Here is a 19,598-nt window from a genome sequence, read left to right on the forward strand (position 1 = left end):
TATGGCCAATATATGGAACGAATAGTTAAAATAAATAAATAAATAAATAAATAAAATAATAACAGTTAAGTACAGAGTTTTCCTTTAAGCATGTTCAGCCGTGCAAAAATCTTGCAGAAAGTTGGACAAGGTTGGACAGTGAATGTTCCAAGGTCTGCTATAGGGTACTTTCTATTGGAAGGTTGTTTGGGACAACAACAATTTCAACTTGTGTTTTAATACCTTTTTGTGTTGATTTATCATGAGTGTAATTTTTAAATAAAAAAAACTCAAAAAATGTTTTTACATCACTACCAAAACACAAAGTTTTAGTCCAGAGGTGAGCAGTTAGATCCCATTGTTTTGAAGTCAGTGTGTCCCAAAGTCTGAAAATCAGCATGTAACATTAATAATTGTCACTACAGAAACACATTTTCTGCAAATAGGTAAATGTTTTTGTGTTTCAACGAAAAATATTATGCTTTTACGTGTATACAGCTATTCAAAGCTGCATTTGCTCATCATTTGCTGGCTAGAATTTTTATGTTCTGCTCAACATTAGCTAAAATTGTCACTGCCAAAACATTTGGTAAAGTTTGAGGAGTGTTTCGATTGTTTTAGTAGTGACAAAATGAAATGTTCAATAATTTCTTTTTAATGAAATAAACATAATTAAGGTATAGGGTCCCTCAAAACAAAAGGATTTTAGTCTGAAGACCAAGTTTGAAGTTTAAAGTCCAAAACATGTTTTCATCTCTGACTTTAAACCAGTTTGGTTGAATAATCCATTTATCTGTGAATCCTATCAGTGCATCCCTAGTTGTATTATTTTGTTAATCGTGTACCTGAGTCTGAGCTCTAACAGTGGACACATGTTTATTTGGGGTCAATGTAGGATGAGTTTTTAAGGCACAGGGCACAAGGAAAGACACACTAGGTTGAAGGCATAGAAGCAAATTCGCATCAGGACCATGCAGTCTCCTCTGTTTGAGTATATGGACGTTGGCTGAACGTATGTCCAGTCAAAGTTCCGAAGGCGTAGCTCAGTGTGCTGATGTGTGTCGCTGAGGGACACCAGGCAGCGAGCCAGGGAGTACTTTGCAGCACAGCTCACTGCTTTCACAGGACGCACTGTGTCAAAGTGCATCAGGAAACAAGGGTCATCCTGTCAGAAAAGAGAGAGGCAGTGTGGTAAAATTCATTGCAAATGAACATCAACCAGTGAAAAACAGTTAGTGTGTACATTATGCATTCTGCTACAGTAAAATAATCTACCCAGCTTTTTTTTTACATTATGTTCTACAGCAAGGGTGGGGGAAGGTAAGGGGTAGGGGTAGACAAGACGGCGACGTACATATTTAGGAATACACACAAACCAAAAATAAAAGACAATACATAAACAATTACACAGCTGAAAAGCATTACATAATTTAATAATTTTTGGAGTAGAGTCATATAAATTCTCCCAGTTTCTTCTTGTTGACTGTTTTGCCTCGTCAAGCTTTGCTGTAAGATATTCCATTCAAATTATACTTAGAAAACTATATATCCAGAATTTCATAGCTGAAAGCTGTGGGGCAGTCTAAAGTTGCAAGACAGTTTTCTTGGTAGCTGTAAAACCTGTCATCAGCATCCTTTGCTGAATCGAAGAAAACTGGAAGGCTGAGCCATCATTAAAAAGATATAAATATGGCGACAGTGGACTACTGAGATCAAGTACTTTAGATAATATCCACTGTAGAGGTTCATAAATCTGCTACTTAGAACAATCCCAGAACATATGCATTAATTTACTAGGTGCACCTACCCAACGTTTTCTGCAACAACATGCATGAATAATACCTGCACCATACAGTCATATTGGAAAAGTTTAAGTGCCCCTGGTCCAATGATATGTTTTGTTGATTTTCCAAGTGAAAATAAGAAACACATCCTCTACTAATATTTTGAGAAAAAAGTTGTAATATTTCGAGAAAAAAGTTGCAATATTTCGAGAAAAAAGTCATAATATTTCAAGAAAAAAGTCATAATATTTTGAGATTTATGACAATTATGACATTAAAGTGGCATTAATACCAGGAAAGGTCGCAATATTGTGGCCAAAGGTTTGCAAAGAGAAGGCAGCACCTCCTCTTGTTAAAATGAGGGGCGTTGAGGAGTTGGTGGAGTTATACTTTCATATCGATTTCACCCATAAAGAAATACTCAGTCTCCCCGTCTCTCCTGGCACATCAGCACCAGCCTGTTATTAGTACAAGAAACGGCTGAAACGGTTGTGCAGGAAACTGTTTATTTAGAATAAAGAGCCAGACGGAGGAAACTGTCTGTCTGTTTTGTTGAAGGAGAATCGCAGGCAGGGTCGTCTACATGGCTATCAGTGGCTACATCTCTTTGCCATTCAAAGAGGGCATGAAGTTTCACAGACAATGAGAACGATAATCAAAATGATTGATCCACAAGGAGACCGGAGTGTGTGGAACTCCGGCGCGGCAGTACAGCAACCGAGATCCCAACGCGTTATGGCAGCCCCTTACAGTTAGCCTACTCTCTCAAAATTCCTCGAAATGTTACAACTTTTTTTCTTGAAAAATTACGACTTTATTCTTGAAATATTATGACTTTTTTTCTCACAATACTACAACTTTTTTCTCGAAATATTACGACTTTATTCTTGAAGTCTACTATTTTTATTTTTATTAACAGTGATCCTAAAACGTCGCCGTAATGTTAATGATTAGATGAGAAATTAAAGCTGTATTTTGTTACCTATACATAACATACTACAGCCAGCATGAGAGTTCACTGTTAACCTGCATATAAATTCACGTAGCTAACATTACTACGAAATCAGCAGGTACATCAGACTGTATTTTGTCTCATTAACTGTATGAATAGCTGTCTTTCTCATCAGCTGGGGTTTGGTACAGACGGCTTTTATAACGTATGTTTAATGTGTGTTTTTCAGCAATCAATGAGGACAGAGATGCAAAAGAGACAAGGAGAGCAAGAGAAAGGGAGAGAGAAGGGAGAGAGAGAGAGAGAGAGAGAGAGAGAGAGAGAGAAAGGTAAATGAAGTAAAATCAATTTGAAACTATCTTTTGATGTAGTGTAGGTTTCAATATGTATTTTCAGCTGGAAATAAACATAAATAAGTCAAATTATTAATTAAATAAACTTAAATGGGGTGGGAGTCAAATCAATTTAGGGAGCAGTAATACCATGTCACTGTGACTGTCAAACATGTTACAGTTGTACAGCCATTGTTTCTACAAAAAAAGTCAAGAAATATGACTTACTAATTGATACTTACTAACACTGACAGATTTATTAATAGAACACTTATTTGTACCTTTAGTATGATGTCAAAAGTGTCTCTATTTGCAGAATGGCTTAGACAGGAACAAACTTAATATTTTTTGTACAAATTTTAGTGCACAGTTTCTTATCATTTGTGGATTTTAGTATAGTATAAATATGGAGAAAATGACATGTAAAATGTGCCATCATTTTTGCACAGACACAGATTTTATTTTTTTTTACACAATATGTTACAATCAACAAATGAACAGTATTTGTGCATTAAGAGGTGAAGACGTGAGTTAACTAATGTAAAACTAAGAGACTATGGGCTATGAAAGACAATATCAATTCATGATTAGGGCTGTAACAAATAACTAATTTGATAGTCAAAAAATCTATCGATTATTGAAACAAGTGATCGATTATTCAGATCATGAATCATTAAATTACCAAATAACTCTTATGTACCTATCAGCCTTTAAATTTACCTTGAGGTTGTTTTATGCATTTGCCGACTAACAATGAAGACATAAAGATGAATGAACTTTTCTGCTAATACAAAAGCTAAGTCCTACAAAAGTCCTATTTATTTTTCCTGTCAATATTTAACACCAAGGATGTGCAAAGTAGCAGCAATTTAATCAAGTATATAAAGAAACAATCAAATTTAAGTGTTAAAGTTAAACAGTGCAGTCTGTCCTTTGTGCATTCTGCTCTCTGTCTACACTCTGTTGCATCTAAATACCACAATCACAGGTCTTTATTGAAAGGCACAATAGTACAACTGACTATCTTTTTTTCTGAGTTTAGTGTGAAATGACCCCACGCTTTAGTGTTGAGGCTGCCATCACATGTTTGTCAACTCTCTAGTAAACGGTAATATCAAAAATTTCCTAGTGAGTGTGAGAAAAATGCGTGATGACATCACAAACTAATCAACTATCAAATTAGTTGCCAACTAATTTGGCTGTCTAAGTTGGAGTCTAAGAGGAAGTAGCCAAAATCCCATTTAACCTAATGAGAAATTGTAGTGCAAACCTCAAAATATGGAAGTTTCGAGTGCGTTATTAATTTTATGTGATATGTTTTTGTATACACAGGAAAGGCCACACTGTTAGGATAGATTAGACATATATTTTTCGTCATGTAATTGAGCACTTTAGCAAGGTGGCAAGTTCTTTTTTCATTTCCAAACTGTCTAGGTTCGATTAAGCCTTGGGTAAACAACTTTTAAAGTCTTAACAGATCACACCATCCGACTGTTTTTTGCTGATTTTTTGGATGACTGAAACATTGGGGTAAGTCTCACACACTACTCAACCTTTAAGTTGCTGCTGCACGGAATGGAACTCACTGAACTTGCGTGAACTCACGCAAACTATCGCGTTCTCCTGTCACTAGGAGACCCAAATAAACAAAGGTGGGGTGGCTCGCTGCTGCTGTTTTCTCTGCCATTTGCGCTGATGCAGTAAAGCAGCAGGTAAACATGTTTAAGTGAGGCTTGTGGGTTTAAAAATGTGATCAGTGTTGTATTTTACAGTTTTAAATGTCCATAAACTGTTCGTGCCTTAAGCTCAGCTAATTAAAACGCTTCGTTCCACATGTGAGTGACTTTTCTCCATTACTCTTTTTTTACTTACTGTATTTTCCTCTTTTGCACTCTCAGTTTTCATTGGCTGTTGTGGGAGTCTGTTTAGATTGAATTGTTGACCAGTTTACACTACTAGATTGCGCTCAGAGTCGGATTGAAAAAATCAAACGTTTATATAATAAACTTGTGCTATGATAAACTCCGACTGGTCTGAAACCCAATCAGGAGGCAAAAAATCGGAGTCCACGCCGCTCGCACACTACTCGATTCTCTGTCCAACTGTTGACTCCGACAGACCCAAAAATCCGCAGACTAGAGCCAACTAGCACAAACTCAGCCAGACTGAGAATCGGGGCTAAAATCGGGGTAAAAATTGTGTAGCGTAAACTTGGCTTTAGCAACATCACCAACATCTAAAACAACTCCAGCTCCAAAGCATAGCATTTTAAACTTCACTGTATGTAGCAAATATCAACTTCAACCTTAATTCATTAGGTTAAGTGGGATTTAAAGCTTGTCTAGCTGCCTAACAGTTGCTTAAAAGGAGCCCATTTGTGAGTCAGTTATCAAACCCTTCATGAGCTGAATGAGGAGCACTGGACTGTAAGAAGCCTGTTCTATGAAACTGTTGACTTACTATGTCAGGGTCTCTCCCATCCAGAATCCTCAGTTCCTGAAGAGCCCACACCTCCGTTTTCACATAACTGTCCTCCAGGCCAATACGCTGGGATTTACAGTCAGCAGGCCGAGCTTTCTGGCACTGCACCACTGCGATCTGGACCTCTTTATTTTTAGATACTACACAAATACAAACACACACGCACATAGACACTGTTAGTTCAGTTATTTTCCTCAAGGACCATTTTGTTGAATTATTTCAGTCCAACAGTATGCACAAGGATCATGTTACGATCTATTTAAACCCAAGGCATTAATTAATATAGTAATATGCTAAATATATACATATATATACATATACATATATACATAAATATATTAAAAATAATACTTACATTTTTGTGATTTTTTAATTGTTTTTTTGTTTGTTTGTTTGTCTTTTTGGTTTCTTTTAAAGTGAAGTAAAAGATTTAGATTAAGTCATCATGAATTTTCAAATAAAAAAACTTATTCAAAAATTCAAAAAATACTGTCCCATGTTTTCATGCCACTACCAAAACATAAAGACTATGCTTGAAATAGCCTGTTAGCCTACATGCCGCTTGCACACTGATTGTGCCCAATAGTAGTAAGTAGTATGCGATATCCAACGTGAATTTCCCCAATATGCCAAAGATACCCCAATGCCAAATATTCCACTATGCAGCCATCATATACTGCATCCCAAAATGCATTGCAATCAGGAGAATGCAACCATTGATGTAACTGCCTGGATACTTTTAATAGCCCTGGATTCAACCTTTCCATATATTGACAAAAATAGGGTTTTGAGATAGGGTCTGATTGGCTCAGTCCCTAATGTTGGCAGTCTAGTTGCTTCCTGTCCTGTAGTAAAAAAAATAAATAAATGAAAGCATATGGCGTTTGTCACATACTGGATACTGTACTGTATACTACTATAAAAAGTAGCATGCAGTACACAGTAACACAGTCAAAGAGTTTTAGGTCTGTAGGAGGAGCATCATTTTAACCACACTACTGAATCTTAGAGCAGGAAGTGAGACTTCGTCCCTGCCCCTCATGGTTTCCCTCACAGAAGTATTCAACCTCCTTATAAATCATCAGATTCATCTGGATTTCAAATGACAAGGATGTCCCTCAAAACAGCAGTTACATTCTGGCGCCTCAGACATCAGAACTGCTGCACCATTTAAGGCAGAACAGGAAAATTTTAACAAGAAGCTGGTGAATAATCACTAAAGAATTAGGGGTGGGTGATAATAAATAATTTTACTACCCATTTAACTCAGTTCCAAGGGGCAAGATAAGCCTTGAAAACAAGGGGTAGGGGTGATAAAGAAATGAGATTGGGCCTTGGAATACTCTACATCAGTTAGTAGTTCAACAAGAACCTTGTAAGACTCAGCTTTGAGCAATTAATGCTGAATTGATCAGTAATTCATGAGTAGTTACTTTAAGAAACCGTAGGTACTAAGTAGTTCTCTATGAACCTCAGTAGTTATTGTTTAGTTAATGGTGAACTACCCTTATCATTAGCTCACTACTACGTACTGAGTAATAAACTAATACTCCTTGGTAGTTAATAGTAGTTACTTATATGTTAATGCAGCACTATTTATTAATTCATGAATAGAAGGGTGTCTATTAAAAAGCCATTACTAAAGAAAAAATAACAAAGCATAAGAGTGATCCAGGTAAAATGTGAGACAAGGTTTTGTGGTCAGTTGAGGCAAAAATGGATCTTTTTGGCTAAAAAAACAAAATGCTTTGTGTGGTGCAAACCTAACACTGCTCATTCCTCAACAAACACTATCCCAACAGTGAAGTATGGGGGTGGCAGGATCATGTTCTGGGGATGCTCTCCTCAGTAGGGAATGGGCTAGTTGCAAGTCTGCCTGGAATAATGAGTGAAAACAGAGTGCCACAAACAGTGTGCAGACTTACCCCAACAGACTTAAAGATGTTAATTGCAGCAAAAGGTGGTTTTACCAAGTAGAAATCTGAAGGGTTTAAATACTTATGCAAGCAGTATTTTTCAAGATTCAAGATTACTTTATTGTCATTGCATAGAGTACAACGAAAATGGGGCAGCAATCCCAACGGTGCATTAACAAAAAAAAGGATTACACCAGGAATAAAAGCTCATATAAAATGCAAGATATTAAAAGAAAGACTATATAATTTAACACTATAAAAAGGGTTTAAAATAAAAAAGAAAACTATAAAATAAAACAAAATTATAAAAAAGGAAGATAAAAAGGGTGAATATAAAAGAATATAGCAGCTATGGTACTGCAAATAGGAGTATTACATGTACGTGAATGGTTGTGTTTCTGTTTACAAATAGTGCAGTTTAATAAATAAATATAAAAGTGCTAATGTATTTAAACGTTTTGTTTTGGAAGTTTATTTTGAGTATGCTTTGGATGTTTTTGCCATTTTTAATTATTTTTAAAAGAATTACTGAAAAGTAATACATTTTGACTGATTTAAATAACTTTAAGAGCATATTGGTTTAGAAAACCAGCAAAACATATTATTTAAACAGTGGTGCCCACACTTTTGCATAATACTTTATGTATTTTTGTAGCTTTGGTTTTACTCACAGTAGCTATGTCAATAGCTTGAATTATATGTTTTTGAAATAAGGCAGTTTTCTTCAATTATTCACTTAATGAACAGGGTTGAAAAGCGTGGTCAAATATTACTGGTTACACCAATATAATTCTGATCATTCATGTAGTTGAAAGGGTTCTTTTCTTTTTAATCACAATATTATCATTCACACACTTACAATTTAAATGTATTCTTACATATTATTTTTCCATTTGTTCAGAAGCACATTAATGTTGTTGTAATTAACAAAGTATCTATTTGACATAATATTATTAATATATTAATAATATTTTTAAAGGACTTATTTGCAGAAGCCTATAATTTATATGTCTGTTCATATCTTATTGGTTATGTACCTTGTCACTGGCATTGTAGTACAAATTTTAGAAACTGAAAGAGCTTGATGAGGGTATTATTAGATACAACTACCAATAGACCAGTATGCAATATAAGCATGCAACTGTGCTGTAAGGCTCTGACATGTTATTTTTGTGGTGCATATTTTTAGAAAAGCAATGAGCTTGATGAGAGTATTATGAAATGCAAATACCAATGAACCAGTATACATTATAAGCACACAAAATTGTTGTAATTGTGCAGTAAAGCTTTTACATGTTAATCAAAGGAATTAATAACAAACCCAAAGACCAACAGGGCAAATATAAGCATCAATACTAATATATGTAAATGTAATACAATACTAATAAATGTAAATGTAAAATGTAAAAATGTAATATTTGACATGGCAAAACAGTTGTTTTAGGGTCTGAATGAGGATCCTTTTAGAAAACCAGAAAAAAACAATTTCTCCAGGTTTTTCTCATTGCCACAGAAAATCTGTAATGCAATGCTGAGGAAGTAACCAAACAGCACTTCAATATAAATACATTTTTATGCATACATACATACATCTACGGATGTCTTACCGGACACGCAGAGGAAATGCCGTCCCCTTTTTTCCTCCTCAATCTCTATAAACTCCACCAGTGTGCGTTTCTCTGGTCTGAATAAAACTCTCTGCATCTCTTCTTTTAAAAGAGATGACATCTCAGAGAGATAAAATAGATGGATTATTTGATGTGAAAGCAAAAAGACAAAACTAGATTTGCTCCTGCTTGCTTTGACTGCTCTCTCTCAAATGTCTCCCTCTCTCTCTCTCTTGTTCCGTCTCTCTTCTTTCCTCTCTCTCCCTCTCTCTGGGCATCAATAGTTATCAAATCGCATTTTCCATTTAAATCCCCATTATAAAAGCACCAATTAAAGACCAGTTGCTTCGAGACCACTCAGAATTTCTTGAGGAGCTACGCGCCATAAATATTCAATTGTGTTCGATTTAGAAATGCATAATTCATGTTTATGAAATTCATTCACACAAATGCACACTCCCTCTATCTCTCAGACACATGCACACACACCAGCATTTATTATTCTTTAAAAAAGATAATCAATATTTTCCTGTGTGTAACTGTCATTAGATGTGAGCAAACTGACGCCATATAACTGGGTTTCTGTTGGGAAAAGCGCTCTATTGTACTGCTCCTCTTTGTGTAAGGGAAGACTGATGGTAAAGTGCTATGGGCAATCCTATGAGGTTTTGCTAAAGTGGTTTCAATTTATTTAAAATGGAAAAAGGATAGCTCCCATTCCCCCCACCTCCTGCCTTGTTGGAGTCCAGTCAGAGTCACAAGTTAGCAACCTGTAAGAAGCAAAGCTGGCATCTTACGATCTTATAGCCATCCTGTATGGAATATTCTACTGAATTAGTTTAATCTGTGGTGCCACAGTAAAACAAATATGAACAAAAAATAAAAAATATATTTAAAACAATAAACACTCCAGCCTGATGTGTTTAAAAGGATTCGGTTATGGTCTATTTAAACCCGAGGGTTTAAGAGAGAGTAATAAGCTTAATATATGCAAAATCATCACTTATAGGGCACCTTCTATTGGGAGCTGGCTGTTCCAAACCCTAACTCCTACGTTTCAGCTTGCTGAGTCTTTCTGTTGACCTCCAGGCCAGCTCTGAATGCTTGCTGCTGGGCTTGCTCGCTGCCAGTTCTGCTACGTTCTCTCCAGGCCTCCTGAACACTAGTCACAGATTCAGTCCTTCCTCTCACCAACTGTCCTCTTCTTATGTGGCCAGCCACATGATTCCCACCACCTCTGCGGTCATTTCACTTCCTCTTACCTGCCATGATCTGAGTTGGCTCCGCCAGAGCTGCTCCCCTGTCACCTGCATGTTTGAGCCATCCCACTTCTGACAGCATTGTGACGTCCACAAGTCAACAATCTCACTCTTGTTCTCATTCATTCAGCTTGTGGATTTTTAAATAAGACTATAGCTTTCCATTTTGCTCTTGTTTATCCCTGCTAAAAACAGCATTGACCAACATGGCTAGTCATCAGCAAACCAGGCTATGTCTTGGATGCTAGTATGCTATTCAACAGCAATGGAAGCTGTTATGCTGATCATCACAAAAACCAGCACATGTGTTTTGAATGCTGGGGTGCTGGCCAACCAGCATTACCATGCTCCAGTTTGTGTCTTTTCAGCAGGGTTGGCAGTTGTCTGCCGGTTGGTTTTAGCATTAAGTAAGTCTCTTGCAAGGACTGTACAATATAGTCTGCTGAAGGTGTTATATAAGCCATTTAGAGAGCCTACATCTTACATTGTTCTAGTATTTTACTTTTTTCTGTGAGGTCTGTTTATGATGTTTATATGGGTTTATGTACCAAAAGTAGTGATCATTCATTTTTATATTTTCCAACCTCACTTCATCTTTTTCGAATCAAATAGTATTACACTTCATATAAAGAGTCATTCTTGTCTGAAACACTCCTTATAACTTCGATGTGAATGGACTACACTAATGAGATTGAATGTAACGTGCCAGAACTAGTCAGATGTATGCGGTTAAATTAAGAAGATGAGGCTTTACTGGTTGGGATGTAAGACACAGTTGTTAGCAAAAAACAGGCAAAGGTCAGATCCAGGGAAAACCAGATACAAAAAGAGCAAAGCATAACAAGGACTGGTCCAGGCGATGGCATATTAAAATGAAGTTTCAAAAATAAGTGCAAATGTTTGGCTATGATCTACTCATCATTTAATGATGAACAAATTACAAAGTTAGCATAATAACTGCTACTTTATTGTCACAATTAAATACAATTAACACCGTATTGCAACGACATGTACTTAAAGGCCTAGAAGTCTTCAATATAAATAAATAATAAATCATCAGATATGCTATTGTTTAAAGGTTTGGAATCAATGTTCTTGATAATAAAAAGCCAATTTTGTTTCAGGCAAATATATAAAATGATTCTAACATGGTAGCCCCGGAAAACGATGGTTTACCTCAAAGAGAACTATTGCATGAAATGGTTACAAATATACTGTGTGATGCCTGAGAAATCATTTTACAATAATTTGAGATAAGACTGTGGCCTAAGTCGTACTTTTTTAAATACATACATGGTGGAGAGGTACATGTAAGGTAAAATAGTGCCAAAAGAAAACATACTGTCCAGTTTCCTTCTTTGCTTTTAAAAGTGTAACATAGTGCAATATACCATACCTAATTGCAAAATTTCTTTTAGCAATAAATACAACTTTTTTTTTAAATTAGTATGTTTGTGATCTCTGTTCATTAAGGGGTCAGGCAGGCTGTAAACAACCCTTAAGGACGCATGATGAAGGAACTGGTAGTGGGCGATATAGTACTTTAACCAGTATACCAGCTGAAATTTTGTCATTACCTTTATAATACAATGCCACAAATAACGCAGCATGTAATACAAAACGTCAAGTCTCTCATCTCCCGTGCACTCTCAGAAAAAAGGTATGAAACTGTTGCCTTCAAGAGTACATCTCAGTACCTCAGGGAACATAACTGTATTGTTGTACTGACACAACCCGTCTCATCTCCAGGCTTTTTATTTATTTATTTATTATTATTTTTTTACCCGATTTTCTCCCCAATTTAGTCGTTTCCAATCCCACCCGCTAGTCAGGACTCCCCCAATCACACGATGCTATCAACGCTAGGAGGGTGAAGGCTAACACAGGCTTCCTCCGAGACCTGTGAAACCAGCCACCGCTTCTTTTCGAACTGCCGCTCACGCAACGTCACTGGACAGCCGAACGCGCTCGGAGGAAAGCGCCAACCGCCAGATTTGACTAGCATCGCGTTGAGTGATGGGGGGAGAAGGAGGGGCCATCCTACCCACCCAGAGAGAGCGAGGCCAATTGTGCTCTCCTGGACTCCCGGCTACGGATGGCTGTAGCATCACCAGGGATCGAACTCGCGATCTCCTGATGATAGGGCCAACGGTTGCGCCACTCGGGAGCCCCTCAGGCTTTTTATCTTATTGTTCTGTTTTAAACATTAGGTTATAAAAAGGTACAAAGGTATTTATTTAAGGTACATACTTGGACCTTAAAACCACTGTTGTACCTTTGAGGGAACATTTACAGTGTTTGTTCGTTGATGAATGAAAAATGTACCTGAACAGAACCCTTATTTCTAACAGTGTGTAGTGAGTCAGTCAGTGCAGTTTGTTGTTGAAGGAGCAGACATGAGACTTTTTTATAAAAACGTCTGAATATCTCAGTGCATTAATACAGGATTCAATTTAATAAGTATTTTATAATGTCAGCCAATCAGCTTTTACATCTGCAAGTTTCTGTTTTATAATTGATATTTTGATGGGTCGCATCATTGTTTTTAAGCCTGTCAGTTAAGGATTGATTGGCTTTTAAGAATTTGCCAAAATCTGCATCCCTAGTGCCAATATTTGTCATTATAACACCTAATTTTTTTGGATTTGTGAGCATCAGAACAATAGAGTGAAATTGACATATATTACTATAATAATGACAACAATACAGTGTTTGGGGGAAAACAATTTTTTGTTTTGCAAGAATGACATGCAACATCATGAGGCGCCCCCTGGCATCAAAATTGGCATCAAATTGCCCCCAAAAATGCCCCAGGGCACCCAGGGGGTATTTTCATTATTATTGACTTGGCTGCAGTTCCTCAACTACTCACTAGGTGTCGCCACATATTTAGCATCTGTCTCGCTCTAAACAGCCTGCCTTTGTTTCATAAAGGGCTTAATAATTATTTAATGTGTTAAAACGAGAATGTAGCGAGAAGCAAATCCACAGGACTGACATCAAGGATCTACTTAAAAGCCATATTAAAAAGACAAATAAAGCGGTTGAGAAACCTAGTCAGAATTGTTCACAGTGGTGGTGATAGGAACCAGTTGTCCCCCTCTAAAAGCTCGCCCACAGAAAGTTATTACATGAAATAGTTATGAATACACTGCCTGATGTCTGACACATTGTGAGTAAATAAATGGTTGTATTTGTGTTGTAGACATTGCGACCCTGTGGTTTCTATAACCACCACTGTAAAGACGTCTGAGTCTGTAAGTTTCTCTCCAGTCAACCATTTTACATCAAACCAATCTGAATGACTCTGTTTACGGCTCAAGGACTGAATTATTCAAAAATATTGAAAATTTGCTAGAATTCCCCTTTAACTGGGTGCAGCATAACCTGTTCACCCCATTCCACAAAATAGACAGATTCAATATTTTTTAATGAACTTTTTTTTATGTAATATTCACAAAAATTAGAAGGTCTAACCTTGTTAACAGGGAGCGTAGCAGTTAGTTTTGCCTGAAATCACAACCTCAATGTGATGGGGGTTGGACTCAGTGATATTTGGCAAAAATAAATAATAAATAAGTAAGTGCATGGGAAAATCTGTTGTATGGTTATAGCAAAATGTCTGTGTTTACTTTGTATTTATTGTCTTTGTACTTATTGTGTATATACACTCACTGAGCACTTTATTAGGAATACTGTACTGAGTAGGGCCTCCTTTGCCCTCCAGTCAGTCTCAGTTCTTCCTGGCAAGACACCACAAGATGTGGCATGAACATATTAGTGAGTTAAACCTGGTGCAGATTAACTTCCAAAAAAGTCAGTGGCTCTAATTCCATTTGCTAACTTAGTCCAGTTTTTAAATCATGTGTGCTTGGTTTAATTTTGAATGAGTTAAATAACAGCATCAGTACTGTCAGGTAAGGACTACACCAGTATCTTCAGGTAGTTCCTGCCCCTTTTAGCCCAGTCTTCCATGAACTTTGTGCTTAATGTCCTAGGAAAATACAACATTAACATTCCCACATTCCAGGATGAGAAGTGTAGGGTGTCTGTATGGTTCAACAAACATGATGGAACACTGGGACAGCTGACTTCAATCTCAATTCTCAGTTTAGAACAGCGGGTGAAATGTGAAAATAGGCACACATGAACTCTGGCTGAAATGGGCACCCAGTTAGTGGAAGCGTGGGCTAGAACGGACAGGAACTGGTGTGTTCTTTACATGACAGGACTGACACTATCAGAAAGGCAAGGAGACATGTAGCCATGTATTAGAAAAGAAATATTGCATCTCAAATAATTTTTTGTCCAGCAAGCTTATCTTTGCACTATCAATAGACGTGCATCTGCACTAGACATGCATGTCAGTAGCCTTCTGTAGAAATTCAGATGAAGGTATATTATTAGGTACATTTATATGGAAAAGCAAAACCCACTTTGTTAAAAAGTCAGTGATAAATGTCATGCAGCTCTAAATTTTCTGGATTTCACAGCCTTAAACAATATCTTCAAAATAAATAGATGATTTGTTAATGACCTGTCATATTTTTGGGATTTTTAGAACCTGTTTCGTATCTTTTTTCTGAGTGCAAGGGAGTTGAGAGACTTGGTATGTTTGTGGCATAGCAATATAAAGATAATAACAAAATTTGAAGTAAAATTGAAGCAGTATATTGCCTACTACTTGTTCCTTGTATGTACTGTATGCAGTACTGGCGTCAGCATCTATATGAATTAAGAATCACCTACTTGAGAATCTGGTTTTGTTTAATCAGAGAAGGTGAAAACTATATTGTGTTCATGATTATATGAACAAACAAAACCTAAAAAGTTGATGAGATTACTCTAATGCGCTATTGAAAGTTCTATATTCTAAGGTTATATGAGTTACCACTCTTTACTTGCCCAAGTAAAACAAACACAAATGCCATGGCTCAGCGTACCTCAGTCTATAATAATACACACCCAGGTGTGATTTCCTCTCACAATTGTGCATCACACTTTCTCTCAGAGAACATGGATGCTGTCCTACTGCTTGCTTTTGATGTGGTATATCTTTGTAGTTGTGGTATCATTCTCTCAAAAAGTGGTCTGATCTAGTAGAACCAATTGCCTTTTAATTTAGTTAATGATTAATCAGTTAACTATTTACATCCCTAATGGGTACCACAACCTGGTGCTTTGTTGGAAACAAATATAACCTTCTATAATATCTCCACAGTAAACAGTGAGACTGTAGATGGGGAGTTTAAGGTGGTGAGGTGGGGGGGCTGGTCATGGGTAAACAACCGCTTGTGTAGTGTGAGCGGTTGAGAGACATGATTTATACACATTAATGTATGGTGTGATCAATAGACTTTGGTATGATACTGTTTGCAAAATATGAATCATTTGCCCTTACCTTCTGTATTTTTGAAAGAAATTGACAATTTAGAGTCATTATGTATTTGAATAATCTGTATTTTAAAAAAAAACAGGCACTGGACAGTATTCACAATAGTAGGACTGGTGAACTAGGATCTTGAATTCTTCCCCTGGAGTTATACTAGAAGGAACTCCTGGACCAATCAGACCCAGGTTAGTGTGAAAGTACTCACAACAACATTAATAAATAAATATTTTACTAATAGGCAACAAGGAAAATGTACAATAAATTAAATATTCTAACATTAGGGAAGCAGATTTGCGTCCTTAAACAGATGCTAAGATAAGGCAATGGGTTTGTAAACATCTAAAGTACAGGATCTGCTGTGTAGGGCATGGCCGCCCTTCCTTTATATGACAATTTCATGTAAAGTTTACATAATGTCTGCACTATACACTACGTAAAGATGCTATTGAAAAAGATGCATTATGACCATGTTCTTGCTTATTTAGACAATAAAGGCAGACTTTGCTGGCAGCCTTGACTGAAGTGCATATGTGTTGGCTTTAAATGTGCACTGTAGTTGTTAATTATGGATTAACGTTGTGATGACTCAGTGTTGATAAAGTAAGTGGTGAGCTCTCCTTTTCCCTTCACATTAATGACCCCTCTCTTGGTCACATCATAGCCCACGCTTTGGGCTACCTGCGCTGTTTCTTCCGTCACCTAAAGGGGTAGCACACAAAAGATCCTGAGTCAGTAAGATTCTTAGTGTTTAATTTGCATTGAAACATTCAGAAAAGATCACGAGTCCTTAAGCGTTGTTTACAGCCTGTCTGACCTCCGGATGAACAGAAATAACAAAAATAACAATTAAAAAAGGGTGGTATTTATTGCTGAAAGCAGTTTCATGGCACTCATATTTGCAATTAAGTATAGTTTGTTACATTTTGTTACACTTATATACTTTGTCATAGAGCAATGAAGGAAATTGGACAGTATGTTTTCGTTGGGCACTATTTTGCCTTACATGTACCTCTCCACCATGAAAATATTTTAAAGAGTATGATTTAGGCCACAGTCTTATCTCAAAACTAGCGTGAAACAACTTCTCAGGCATCACACAGTATATTGGTAACCATTTCATGCTATAATTTTCTTTAAGGTAGCTTTAGGAGGCATTGAATGCTTCAGATGTCTGGTTCCTATCACCACCACTGTGAACGGTTCTGACTTTGACATCAAAATATTGAATGGCTTTGTTCACATTTTAATAATTTAATTAGCCAGATATTTTTTATAATCCCTTTCATACCTGTATTTTGTCTAGCACTCCAGTGCTGTCCATTCTACTGGCCACATTAACAGCATTGCCCCAGATGTCGTACTGAGGTTTGTGAGCTCCAATCACTCCAGCAATCACAGGGCCATAGTTTATTCCTGGATTGAGGGAAAAAACAATGAAAATACTCTAAAAAATGAAAATGACTTGTATTTAAGTGAAAAAGTATCATAAATAAGTGCAAATGTTTATCAAAGGTTTATGATTCACTCATCATTTAAGGATTAACAAATCACAAAGTAAGCATAATAACTGCTATTTTATTGTTACAATTAGAGAACACCATATTACAACAATATGTACACATAGGATTGGAAATGGTCAAAGTAAATAATACATTTTTATGTTTACTACCTTTTAACGGTTTGGAATCAATGTTTTTGATCATATAAAAACAATTTTGTTTTAGATAAATATATAAAATGATTCTAACATGTTAGCCCTGGAACACACTGGTTTTAGTAATTAATAAGACACCAGGAGGCTGTAAATAAATGTTAATACATTTTAGATGAGTTCAGGATGATGAATGAAGTCATAGACGATTCTAAAATAACCATGAAAGTTGTATAACACTGAGAATCGTTCTAATAATATTTACATCCAGAACTCATCATATTTCAGAAATGGAGATCAAATATCAAGGCAGATAACCTGACAAAAAAAATTGGTAAATAAATAATTACAGCATATTATTTATCAGTTAATAACTTATTGTCCATAGAATTGCTGAAATGTTGAATAAAACAACTAAATGTACTTTTTGATTATTTGTATGTAATATTGAAATCCACATTGTAGGAGTTATTATTATATATAAAATAATAAAAATTGTAAGTAATCTTAAACTTTTGACCACTAAAGTATGTAACTTAAATTTATTTAATATAATCAATAATGATCCATCAAACCTATTCTTTTCAGGCCAAGTACGAGTACATGTTTTTAAGTACTTGCCGATACCGATTCTGATACCATAATGAGTAACCTACTTAGACTTATAAATGAAATGCATTAGCTAGCTATACTGTGTTAGTTTCCTGGGATCAGAAAAAGCGCTTCTGTACAGCTGTACATAAAGTATGTTTCATAGTTTTGATCCTTAACTGTCTCTTTCAATGACAGCCTCTGTAGTACAGTGACAGCAGGAATCACATTTGAGGTTGATGCATCCAAGGAGCTCACTTGTGGAGTTTTACTCCTTGTTGAAGTCTTTTGTTTGGCTGGTTGAGCTATAGTTGAATGTCCTCTAAAGCCAGACATGCATGGTGCGATTTTTTACCAATGTTTGGTGTCACACCATAACTACATTTGAATAGACCATTGTGTATGAACAAAGCTTATGATTTTTATGCTCACACTGTACAAAATCACTTGGTCAGATTGACTTTCTATGTGAAACGAAGTCCCTGCAGACAGCTCTGTCTCTCAGTAAAGCTGTTTCATTCCAAATAACACACTGCTTACCCAAGTACTGGGAAAACATGCTGCTACAGCAGCTTTTGGTAACCACACTGTACACTGAAACTAAAACCAGGCAGTGATGTATATGCGTAGGACGATGTGGTCTCTCTACAGACTATTTTACAAAGACATTTTGTATTTCTATATTAAAGTTTTTACTTCAAAATTCTGTTCAGTCAGAGTGAAGTTGGGACTTTAATACCATAAATGTCAAGTTTTTTTCCTCTTTTTTGATAGCCCACTTGTTTTCACCCATATTGGGAAAGTATTTGTGATTGTGCCTATGTGTGTTTAAAACCAGGCTAAGTCGCACAGTGACAGGAAGGCAGAATGTTTAAAGTCACCAGCAACTTTGTGTCCAGCTGCCACAGTGTAATACTTTGCTGTATGAGCAGACTCTTGTTCATGGCCAGTTTGAGTGTTCATTAACTAACTAGGCTTATGTCACATGGTATCAGGTGGTATCAGCTCATTAAAAAACAATACTTAGTAAACAATTAATCTGTTATTTTCTACACTCATGTGAGAAGATACAGTACTATGTAATGATGTACTTGCATCTTTCCACATATGGTTGGATAGAAGATCAGAGAGGGTAGTTTTGTAAATTTACCTATCCTGAGTTTGAAGTTGTTGAAAGAGTGTCTGTTGATGTTGTCCAGTCTGCCCATCAGTGCAATGGCAAAGTCCACCATGCTGCGTACATGAATTTTGCACGCATCGCTGTCCTGCAGGGACGTAACAGAGTCAAGCATGAAACTGCTGAAAACACATTTAGTTCTGAATACTCTCTTAGTGGGATATCACAGCTGGTCTTGGTCTATTGGGACATACTGGATTTTAAAGATCCAGCAGCACTGCTGTGTCTGATCCACTCAGACCAGCGCAGCACACACTAATACACCACCCCCACGTCAGTGTTACTGCAGTGCTGAGAATGATCCACTACCCAAATACACTGCTCAAAAAAATAAAGGGAACACTTAAACAACACAATATAACTCCAAGTAAATCAAACTTCTGTGAAATCAAACTGTCCACTTAGGAAGCAACACTGATTGACAATCAATTTCACATGCTGTTGTTCAAATGGAATAGACAACAGGTGGAAATCATT

The 19,598-nt window shown here is 36.5% G+C and overlaps 2 protein-coding genes across 2 annotated transcripts in view; both read right to left on the reverse strand.

The window, feature by feature from the left end:
- Positions 1 to 883: 883 nt before the first annotated feature.
- Positions 884 to 9,310, reverse strand: si:dkey-245p14.4 (uncharacterized protein LOC563576 homolog). Its single transcript, XM_036583531.1, has 3 exons — positions 9,052 to 9,310; positions 5,508 to 5,668; positions 884 to 1,144 (listed from the first exon to the last, which is right to left on the reverse strand). The coding sequence occupies exons 1-3, from the start codon at positions 9,170 to 9,172 to the stop codon at positions 884 to 886; spliced, it is 543 nt and encodes a 180-aa protein (XP_036439424.1). The 5' UTR covers positions 9,173 to 9,310.
- Positions 9,311 to 15,508: 6,198 nt separating this feature from the next.
- LOC118816819 (adenylate cyclase type 4-like) overlaps positions 15,509 to 19,598 on the reverse strand; it is a 30,396-nt gene continuing 26,306 nt past the window's right edge. The window contains exons 24-26 of the mRNA XM_036583412.1: positions 19,095 to 19,209; positions 16,991 to 17,115; positions 15,509 to 16,401 (exon numbers count right to left, since the gene is read on the reverse strand). Of these exons, the coding sequence (XP_036439305.1) occupies positions 16,273 to 16,401; positions 16,991 to 17,115; positions 19,095 to 19,209 (369 nt within the window). The 3' untranslated portion in view covers positions 15,509 to 16,272. The remainder of the gene's footprint in view (positions 16,402 to 16,990; positions 17,116 to 19,094; positions 19,210 to 19,598) is intronic.

This window comes from Colossoma macropomum, unplaced genomic scaffold, assembly GCF_904425465.1.
Source record: "Colossoma macropomum unplaced genomic scaffold, Colossoma_macropomum, whole genome shotgun sequence".
Lineage (NCBI taxonomy): Eukaryota > Metazoa > Chordata > Actinopteri > Characiformes > Serrasalmidae > Colossoma > Colossoma macropomum.